At 40.9% G+C, this 11,091-nt stretch overlaps 1 protein-coding gene across 1 annotated transcript in view; it reads right to left on the reverse strand.

The window, feature by feature from the left end:
- Positions 1–4,730: 4,730 nt before the first annotated feature.
- Positions 4,731–11,091, reverse strand: part of LOC118403528 (proteasome subunit alpha type-2-like) — a 7,176-nt gene continuing 815 nt past the window's right edge. The window contains exons 3-8 of the mRNA XM_035802260.1: positions 10,952–10,970; positions 10,125–10,275; positions 9,107–9,188; positions 7,185–7,258; positions 6,069–6,126; positions 4,731–5,544 (exon numbers count right to left, since the gene is read on the reverse strand). Of these exons, the coding sequence (XP_035658153.1) occupies positions 5,428–5,544; positions 6,069–6,126; positions 7,185–7,258; positions 9,107–9,188; positions 10,125–10,275; positions 10,952–10,970 (501 nt within the window). The 3' untranslated portion in view covers positions 4,731–5,427. The remainder of the gene's footprint in view (positions 5,545–6,068; positions 6,127–7,184; positions 7,259–9,106; positions 9,189–10,124; positions 10,276–10,951; positions 10,971–11,091) is intronic.

Consider the following 11,091-nt stretch of genomic DNA (forward strand, 5'->3'; position numbering starts at 1 on the left):
AATTTAGGCTCTTTTCTTCATAGGAAAGTGGGGACCTTCTTATCATGAAAATGGTATTCATTTTTCTACGCCTTTCTTTTGCATGTTTGGACCATAGTTGGGAGGCATCATTGCATCATAAAGTTACGGCCGCGTGGCGCGTTGACACACCCGATCCCTCGATCTCGGAAGTTAAGCAACGCGACGGTCCGGACAGTGCTTGGATGGGAGACCAACCAAGGACGTCCGGATTGCTGTAGCCTCACGAAGCTTTCCACGAAATCGTCTTCCGGGAGGGACGTAAAACGGGGGTCCCGTGCTCGAGGAGGTGCCTCGACCACGTTAATCAGCCTCATTACTCATAATGGGTACCTACTGGCTGGCAAAATACACCTGGTGATTATAAAATTATTCTGATTATACAAATGCAGTACAAAAGGTCATATACGAGGGGGCCAGAATCGACCTTGACCCTCGTCTTCTCAACCCCTACCCACGTACTAAATATCATAATAATCCATCCAGAGGTTCTAGAGTTTTGCTGACCACAATTATCCGGAAACACAGACATACAAACACGCACGCCAAAAACTGAGCCGTTTTCGTGGAGGTAACAAATCGTGTTTCAGGAGATGCCGCCGAGCTCACGATGTTATAGGTTATTCCAGGCTAGGGATTGTCACGCCAAAGATGGAACCCGTTACCACACGGTGATCCCCGCTGATTCAAACAGCACGTACAACCTCCCCTGACCCGAGAATTCCTGCCGACAAACCACAAGTTGACTCTGTGCCACTCGGGCCGCTCTGCAAACACCATCAGTCGTGCGGGCCTGTCACTTCCAGATGCGGGGAGGGAGAAGAGAAACACTCCGTCAGTTTGTCCAGATGTCACGGGGACACCAAATGTCATCCCTGTCATTATAACAAGGAGATAGAAGAAAAACTGGCATACCACATGGTTGTCATTGTGGTGGTACCGTAAAATGGGAAAATGTTCGCGGGAATTTTAATTTCGAGGTAGAGAGAAAATTTCCGTGTTCGCGGTGGTTTTGAGTTCGTGGTTGAAACCGCCATGCAGGTTTTACCGTAGAAGGCCAAAAGTTTACGCTGAAGAGGTTACCACAGACCTAGAATCACCGTGAAGATTTATCATTTTACAGTATTTGGGGGAAGAGTATCTGCTGAGCTCAGCATGCAGAAATCAATCGCAAAACTCCAAAATGGTGCCAATGATGAATTGGGAAACTACTGTAAAAGACGAAATATTCGTGAGGATTTGATTTCGCAGTGTGGAGTGTTCGCGGTGGTTTAGAAGTTCGCGGTTTCAACAATGTGGTAGGCATGCAAAAGACATAACACTAAAATTCCCGTCGTGATTTTCAGTTCGCAGTAAGGAGGGCACCTCGAAGACCGCGAATATTTCCCCTTTTACAGTATATCATCGACTTGGTGAAGTATGTGGACATTTGCCAACCCTTTCACAACATAATATATTTGGTGACATGATATCATATCGAAATACTGTCACGCATTCACGACCTTCCCACGACTTGCCCCCGACCACTCCACAACCGATTGCAAGGTCGGCGCTGGGTCGGGAGTTTGCCTGGAATACAATTTCAGCCCAAGTTCGCTCCTCTGATCGCATCAATATAAAGTGTGACTTTCCCGTCTTTGAGTCAAAGTTTCACACTTGACCGTCGGCAGACGACTTCTAAAGACTTGTACGCAACCTCGCCGACCAACTCTCAAACCACGGAAGACCTTGCCCACTACAACATTGTCTAGAGGAGGTCGGGAGGCCATGGTCAGCTATGAGCTAAGTGTGACAGGGGCTTTTCGCTGTACCATCTCTAGCCTGGATATATACCACACCCCAGCCCGATCTAGAAAAATTTGAAAGATATTTTTGAGATCGGGCTGAGGTGTGGTGTGGTATCCAGGGTATACCATCTCTTGATCTATCCTGCACCATCCCTTTTTGGCCACACATGTGTTTTCACATCTCAGTCAGCGGCTTTGCTCCGTCTGTTGTTCAAGTGTAACTCAAGACATTATTTGCTGTTTCTAGAATGTGGTCTTGTTTCTTGTTTAAGCACCCATGTCCATAAGATCCTTACAGAGCTGTGTCCCTATACACACATACACACACACCGACTAAAAATGTCACCAAATACCAACACAGACTAGGGTTTTCGTGGCTCTGGGAAGACAATGTGGATTGCTTGTTGAGGTTTCACGGCAAGTTCTCACGAAACCAAACACACAGACGGAAGGGGAAATAGCCATCTATTGTCAATCGTTAAATGCCACCCAGCGCTGTGTTTGGTGACAGCGAACTCAAGTGGGGTTGGATAAATAAGCACCATAAACTATACATAACCCCCTGCCTTTATTCATATGGCTGTGTCTAGCCTGATTAAATCTCGCTTATAGCAGCCCGCCAAACATCCACCGGCCTCCGCGGGGAAGGGGCAGTTACAGCCCTGGACAGCGGAGTTTGTGTTACACAGACTAGGCTGTGTCTACGGTACCTTCTAGCTTGGTAACCATTCTCCTCTATTCGGGTACCGGCTACAGGGCCAACATGCCCCCAGAGACATTTTACCATAATCCCCCTCCCCGAATTAGCCCCCCACCCCCACCCCCGCTAATGGAGCTATCATAAGGATTTTGATGCCAAGCTAGACCTAGCCTGGATACCAGACCCCAGCCCGATCTCAACTATATGGCGTCCACACGATAGATATTTTTGAGATCGGATGGGGTCTGATATTCAGCCTAATCTAGACCAGCCCCCAAACATCGCGAAAATTAGGCAACATACGGTGAATAATTTTTCCAGTCGGCCAAAGAAGTGCCCAGGGAGTCTGTTTTAGTCTAGAATTTCCAAAGTCAGACTCTGTTTGGGGATCCGGTGGTATCTTTGGACGGATAACTTCTCTGGTAAAGCTATTCGCGCGCGTGTTGAGCGATTGGTAGTAAATAAATCTACATATTCTTCATGAAACAACCGGGTCCAAAGACAAATAGTACATGTTTTACTTCCATTGCGAAGGGGCCCTTTAGGCTGTTAATGGTACGAGAGAGAGAGAGAGAGAGAGAGAGAGAGAGAGAGAGAGAGAGAGAGAAAGAGAGAGAGACAGACAGACAGAGAAAGAGACATACAGACATTCACACACCGTGGCACACACACACACATACACACACTCAGTATAGCAACTACGCTTACATGTTCACAATGAAATTCCAACAGCGTACAGTGTTGTAAATTTCATCGGGCCATGTTGATCCTTGAGCCGGGAAGCTGGCCAGTGTAGGCCCCAGAAAAAGGCTGGCATCCAGGCTACCACCAAACCCCTTATTAAACATCCAGTATCCATACACAAACAACATAGGTAGTTTCTTCTACTGTATCTAGACAACGTAAATACAAGAGCAAACGAGGGACACAGCATTAAGAGATTAAAGCATGGCCGACTTGTCGAAGTTACTTTTTACAAGCGAGAGGAAACAACCACATCCCAAACACTTGGCTTGCGTTTCCAAAATCAAAGGCATTTTCGAAGTCTTCTATCAAATGTAATCTAGTGGCAAGTTTCCAATTGGCCGAATCTCAGTGCAATTTCAAATCTGCTGGTGTAGCGCCAGGGTTTATAGTTCCGTGCCCTAAAAACCTGGAACAGTTTGCCAAAATTGCGATTGTCTGGGTTTTTTTGGCAAGTTTCCTGTGGCCACAACTGTGTCAGAAGAATGTTGGCTAAACTCAAACCAGTTTTGCTCATTCAACGAAGAGCTAACCTTCCACTGGTTGTGACAGAGAAGACAGACGCTATGTACAGTATTTACAGGTTCATTGTATTGGATAAATCTCTTTTCGTCAAGTACAATGACCTGTGAACCACAGCTTAACGTACTGCTAAGGGCTGCAACCCTTTCCAGTAGCGTGGATGTAGGGTGAGCGACAACAGCTGGGATTCGAACCCACGACTTTTTGGTCCAGAGGCACTAACTCACGAAACTACATTTACCTTAGATAATTTGTAGTCACCCTGTACACTGAACGTAGTTTTCTTTTCCAGTCATACAGTGGACAAGACTTGACACAGTACTGTAAATTCGGTTATTTTCACGGCAAGCTAATTTTGCAGTAAGATGGCAAGTTAGTTTTAAGTTTACCGTTGAAACAATAGTAATTTAAAACATATATTCAGTGTCAAGTTCTGGACACCTCTCACCACGAAAATTAAACCAATGCAAAAATTTTAAGGATTTACAGTAATTGAATCAAGTCACTAAACAAAAAAGGCAATCAGTTGCAGATAGAGAGAACGAAGGAAAATATTTTGAAAGAATTAGCCCTTGGATGTGTCTATCAACAATTTCTCTCTAAGGAGTTAGAGGAATGGAAAATGCCTGTCAACATTATGTATTTGGAAGAGAAACTTTCCTCTTAATCCAGTCCTTTCATGCTATTAAATTAGCTTGAAAGACTCTAACATTGTTCTGTGATTTTAAGAAAGACAGAAAATCATTTGTTGAGATGGCAAAATCGGCACTTGAAAATCCAAGTCCGCAAGCATACCTGTATATATTAAAGGTATTCTAGCTTGTCCAGTCAAAATCAAACAAGTGATCCCCTCTACATAAGGACCACCTGGCTTTTGATATAGCCAAACCTGTACTAGTGACCACCTCTATACATGTTACAAGAAATAAGAACAAAACAATTGCTTACCACGACTATTGTTTGTTTTTCTTCCATCAGTATTTATTCTGCAAGAACAAAGACATATAACTGTTGCACACGGAGATAGATTGAATCATAGCAATTCTAAATTGTCAACTACATGTACTTTGTAATTTTGTATGATGTTGTTTTATCTGATATTGTTTTTAAACTCCAGTGTGATTAAGTATTTTGATGTTATTCTTTACAAAGGCCTATCATACTGTAAGTATATCTATTCTTGCGAGGACTCAATTTCTTACTAAGAGGGGAAAGACAGTTTTAGATTCGCAATAACGTAGTGGTAATACGAAACGCACATTCTCATGGTGCCCCATATTTGCTGTGAGATGTAGATTCGAAAATAAAACAACTGCAAACATTTTGAACATTTACAGTAATTCTTGATGTTGACTGACAACCAATAGATTCCTTTCACCAACAAAGTACAACATTTGCTCTGACATTGGAATTTCTACTGATGTCACTAAATAACCAAAGACACATAACTATTTTGGAGTCAAAGAAATACACAAAACATTTCTTTTCTAATCACTTGAAAGCTTATAATGTGATAATAGACCCTTGTAAATAATAAACATCTGCAAACATTCACCACTTGCCCTTTCTATTTCTTAAACTAGAGGTTTTGGGTGCGTAACAGAGTTCTTATACTAGTAGGCTTGTTGCAAAGAACAGTATATACAGTACAACCATCTACGCTATCGAGGCCAGGTAGTCCTTGACTTCACTGGGGCTGAGTCGACGAAACCCGTTCTCATTACACAAGCCGATTTCTATGTTGTCTTCCGTCATCTGGCCTTCAAAACTCTCCTGAGAATGCAAAACGTCAATGGTTCTAAGATAGGAAGTTACAGTCAAATTAGTGTAGATACTCAACTAGTAAGAATGGTTGCAGATAAACTTTACCTAACTTTGGCATCATCAATGCCTAACTGAACTGAATGCCTAACTCAGCAACCCATTTTCCAACTTTGTCAACCTGTATAGTCCACAGCCTAACTCTACTAACCAATATTGTGCATTGTGTAACATCACTGTAAAAGTCATTTATTTTTACGGAATTTCAATTTCAATGAAAGGAGGTTTTTGCAACACTCAAACTTTCAAAGTGACAATTCTGTAGCACAGTAGTAATATATTAGAAGTATATATTTTTGGAATCCAAAATTTTCCACAGTGAAAATAAAACTGTTGAAACATCTAAAAATTCAGTCATTATCAAACATCAGTGCAGCAACATCTAAACCAATTGTAGAAACAAGCAACCTTACAGAATGCTTATTACGTTCAAGCCACCCCCCTCATAAAAATAATCACTTGAAAACATTTGTTACCTTGAGTGTTAGAATAGCTGTGTGCACTGCATCTTCCAACTCTAGGTCCTCATTGTACCTGCAAACATACACAACAGTTTAAATTAAAGTCATGTATAAAAAAATACCAATGGATTATGTGAAAAAAAATCACTGTTTTTGGCCATTTTTCTACAATAACACTTGAATCTTAAACAAGTATTCAGGTTCGGAAACACACCATTTTCCCACTAGGCCTTACCAAGTTTTCTAAATAACAGTGTCCGGAAAAGGAGGGTAGTCATTGAGGTAGCTACATTGTAAATACTGTCTGTTTGTTAGTAAACATGTTGCCTCCAAAACTGAAATATGTAAATGATGCTGAATAGCATTTGAACGCTTTTTATAGCTGGCAAATTAGGCAAATATTTTTCTGAGATCTTCAATACCAATTTGTGCATAAAATGCTATAAGTGCTTTGGTTGAGAATGGCTGAGGCCATAGCAATTTGATAGATGTATTTTTTAACTCGGTCAGCAAAACACTGGTATCTTCTGTGTTTATATGCAAAAATAGTTCTCCAAACTGGTCTGAAAATATACATTACTAAATACAGAACAACTTGATGATGGATTTACACGTAGCAGATTTGTTTGTTCTGCCATGTCACATGTAAACAAACCAACATGGGACTTGTAAATGAATCCCCAACTAGGCAGCTGTTCTGTTGTAAGAATTTGGAGGTGTCCCGTGACCAAATGTTTATTGTTAGAACAACGTTTGTTTGTTGTAAACAACAAATATTTGACATGCAATGTAGCCTTAGAATAAGGGCAGTTGTCCAGTTTCCAGCAACTTTGGAACCAAAACAAGGGCCTAAGCGTTCATTCATAATTATAAAAGTTGTAAGGAAATAATACAAGTTTTACAGAACCTCTACGCATTTTCCTGATGTCATACAATTCACTACAGATTTACTTGTGACCATTAATAAAACTTGTATGATTTCCATAAAATTTCTGTATTTCTTAGCAGTGGATGGAATAAAGTCTGTAACATTTGTAGGGTTGTATTCCATAAAACACAAATAAATTCTGTGAAATTTGTATGAATACTTGGGTACCCCTAGCCTAAAAAAAGGAGAGAAAAAAATCTCACCTTTTCTCCAGGAATGTCTTGCCATTGATGAAGTTCTTCCCCATTGCAGTGGCTTTCCAGGCAAAGTATGCCCCCTAGGAGAAGGGTAAAAAGAGAGAGAAATTCTATTACTCTATTCACCACTTCCTTGACACAGTTGTGCATACTCCCAAACTGTAAATCCTTATTTTAGGTGACTCAATTCTGTAATAGGTGGTTTTAAGTTCGTTGTATACTACAGTAGTAATACTTTACAAATGCAGCATTATCATGATTGCACAATGGAGCTGTCATTGCAAACACTGTGCAAATAAAACCACTGCAAACATTTCAAGTTTTACAGTACAAAAAAAGAAAACCACAATGGAGGTCATTTTCTTATTCTTTATGAATTCCTATCACATCAAAAATTCATTTGTTTTTGCAGCAAAAGGAGAAAGCAGGATTTTGCAGTTGAAACTATTCTTTAATAGCATATTTGCCATGTCATAATTTCCCAGTGGACAGTGTTTCCGCCAGAGGGGCGTCCACCCGTCCAATGACGCCCTCATTTCGTTTTGGACGGCTTGAACGCAAACACAGGCCGTCCTGATAAAAAATTTGTGACCAACATTTTTGCCGAGAAATCTGTACAAAGTCGATAAATGTAAACCGCAGTTTTGTGTTTTGCATTGAAGCTAGAGGCTTGGGGACGCCGTCCACAGTCGGTAAGCCGCAAACTGTTTGTTTTGCTATTGTTAATGATTGTTGACAATGTGTGTCGGCGGCCTTTCGCATAAGATAATCTCATTAAAAACCCGTTTTTCAAGGTCTCAGTTCAGCGAATTTGCCTTGCCGCTATGACCCAGACATTTCGAAAACCTGGCGGTACTCGTAAATTATATCGGATGATCTCACTATAATACTACAAAGTACAAGTTGTTATTGGGAGAAATAAGACAACACACCTAGTTTTTCTAGATAAACAAGCTTGACAGTCTCTGTTTTCATCGTAAACAGAACAAAACACGCACAAACATGTGCTCGGCACGGGGAATCTCCGACCTTCAAGTTCGCGATCGGCGGAAGAATAAAACGTTCACATAAGAGGGGTTCGGCGTAAAAACAACAAGCATACCTTTGCTTCCTTTCGATATGAGTTTTGAGCCCGCAAAATCTGAAAAAACGGCAGAAATTTTCGGGGCAAAATATGCTTCAAAATGGCGGTCTGAGTTGTTGTTTTTCCTAAGCCAATCAGATAGCTAGCTGCCCTGACGTCACAGATCTCGCGAGATTTTTTTGCGAGAGTTTACGATATTTTCGCCACCATTACCGCTAGTTGCTTTCACGATGTTTTTCGTCATTTCTCAACGCAAATTTCTCGATCTTTGGAAGGTTTTAGATGATCTACAAGTATACTGCAACATAAAAGAGAATATATACAAGTTCTATTGTTTCCAAGTCCAAGAAGCGTTTCCTGCCGTTCCAGTTTTAACCGGACTTGAACCGAAACTTTTTACAAGTCTAGTGCCGGGTTCGGCGCGGCGTACCGTACGCAACACTTATCAAAACTTCATTGTAGTTGTTTTGTTTTTCCTTGCAACAAGTAAATTTAATTTTTGCGGTTTTACAATTAAATTTAATTTTCGCGGCTTTACAATTAAATTTAATTTTCGCGGTTTTACAATTAAATTTAATTTTTGCGGTTTTACAATTAAATTAAATTTTTGCGGTTTTACAATCAAATTTAATTTTTGCGGTTTTACAATTAAATTTAATTTTTGCGGTTTTCGCGGCACTCCGTTCCCAAGTGAACAGCCTCTCAGCTGAGGTCTGGCGGAAACACTGCCAGTGGAGAGGTTACAACAAAAACCATGGAAATGAAACCAACAAGAACATTTTAAAATTTAAGATTTACTGTAAGAAAGGATGAATGGCATATATGATATCATGTTACCACTTACAGAGGGATCGCACTGGAACAGGTAAGGCCGATCCTCATCCCATCCTGCAACCAGCAGCGACACTCCGAACGGCCGCACTCCTCTGTAGGGTCAAAGTAGGAATGTCAACAAAAACTATCTTTCCACAGTCATGTACTTCCACCTTTAAAGTTTAATACAAAGTTTTTTATGTACAGTAAAAGCCATTTAATTGCTATACAAACTCTATTCTTTCCATATACAGTTATTTTGCTTCCGAATAATATGCTGGAAGAGACTTGAGAGTGTGCAGCCTCCGATTGAAACCCAAAATAAACTTAGCCTGGGTACCACCCGGGTAGTAGTTTGCTCCTATGTTCGCTTCTGCTACCTGTCTGGAAACCGGCAAAATCAAACCGTTTGGTGCTAACATCTGTGAATGAGCGAATTAAGGAATAGGTTCTGGAGTGCCCGTTTGATGACAACAGGCCCTATTGCAAGCACACAGACGGTTTTCAGGTGTTGGAACGCGTTTCTTAATTCACTCGTGTAGGGACCAAAATTTGGATGATCCCAGACATTAACATGATCAAGGTTCCCAGACAGAACAGCAGAGAATAGACTGTAAACAGTGTATAATTGACGCCAGAGTGAACTAATTTTCCGGATGGTACCAGGTATAAACAAGTCCACTAGCTCTATTGTCCAGGGCAAGTGAAAGTGCTGTTCGGGCAAGTGCATGTCCTACCCCACTTGTCCGATCGGGCAAGTAAGATTTTTCCATTGATTTTAGTGCAATTTTAATATACTTGTTACTTTTTACAGTCATGACATCAAGCAATTGTCTACAGAGAATTCCATTGCTGGAAGTGAAAATGCATATACTAGTTACAGTGACATTTGAATTTTGGGCAAGTGAAAAATTGGTTCGGGCAAGTACATTTTTTATGTGCTTGCCCGATAGGACAAGTGGATTTTAGAAAACTTGTTCAACCCTGACGGTACCGAGGCTAAAATAAACTGGTTGTGCCCCCTCAATGATACAATAAATGTTCCATACCCGGACTGCGTGTACTCCTGCATGACGTAAGCCACCTTCTGCACCAGCTGGGTGGTGGGGATCTGTTCCTGGTACGTCAGGAAGTAGTTCTGTGCGATCCGCCTGGCATGGCGCACCAACAACCTGGGCAAATATGCAGGAGTAAGGTCAGCTTTGGTACAAATAACAAGGTAAAAATTCTGTGTGATCCGCCTGGCATGGCGCACCAACAACCTGGGCAAATATGCAGAAGTAAGGTTACTTTAGGTACAAATAACATACAAATAACATACAAATAACACACTTCTTCACGGAGTAAAAATTGTGCTTGATTTGACTATTTACACTAATAAACTACCAGGTTTTAACATTGCTTTGTCAGCTTTGTTAAGACAGTATCTATAGCCTTTGTGATAACAAAATCCTGTATTGTAAAGATATGTCAAGCTTGGCTCAAAGATGCCCCCTAGCATTGTTAAACATAACTGCATACTGTTCATACACATCATTGACATGAGGTAACAAATGAATATACATTGTAGCCAAAGACATGACCACAGTAGCAGCCTGACTCTGTTCCCCAGAAAATATTAAAGTTCATATCCCTGAGACACTTTTTTTCTGCATTTTGAAGAATAGACTTTGTTAAGAAAAGTCTTGCCCTGTTACATCGGATATTTTTATCTAAGGCCAAAGATCAATTTTTTTTCAAGATTTACGAATATCAATGATAACAGGATTCTTCTCAGGAAGAAATATCTTTTTGCTTGATCAAGTTGTTGAAAGACAGCTTAGAAGTTTAAATCACAGCACAGGGGGTCCGAATCACAGCATGGGGCGCTACCTACAGTAAATTTTTGTGACATTGGGAAAATGGAGTGTTCACAGTGGCCGCTTCACCCCAACATAAAACCACCAGGAACATTTCTGCTTTTATAGTATACTTAGAGTCAGATAATCCAAGCCGAGAAAACTCACTGTGACTGAG

This window comes from Branchiostoma floridae, chromosome 16, assembly GCF_000003815.2.
Source record: "Branchiostoma floridae strain S238N-H82 chromosome 16, Bfl_VNyyK, whole genome shotgun sequence".
Classification (NCBI taxonomy): domain Eukaryota; kingdom Metazoa; phylum Chordata; class Leptocardii; order Amphioxiformes; family Branchiostomatidae; genus Branchiostoma; species Branchiostoma floridae.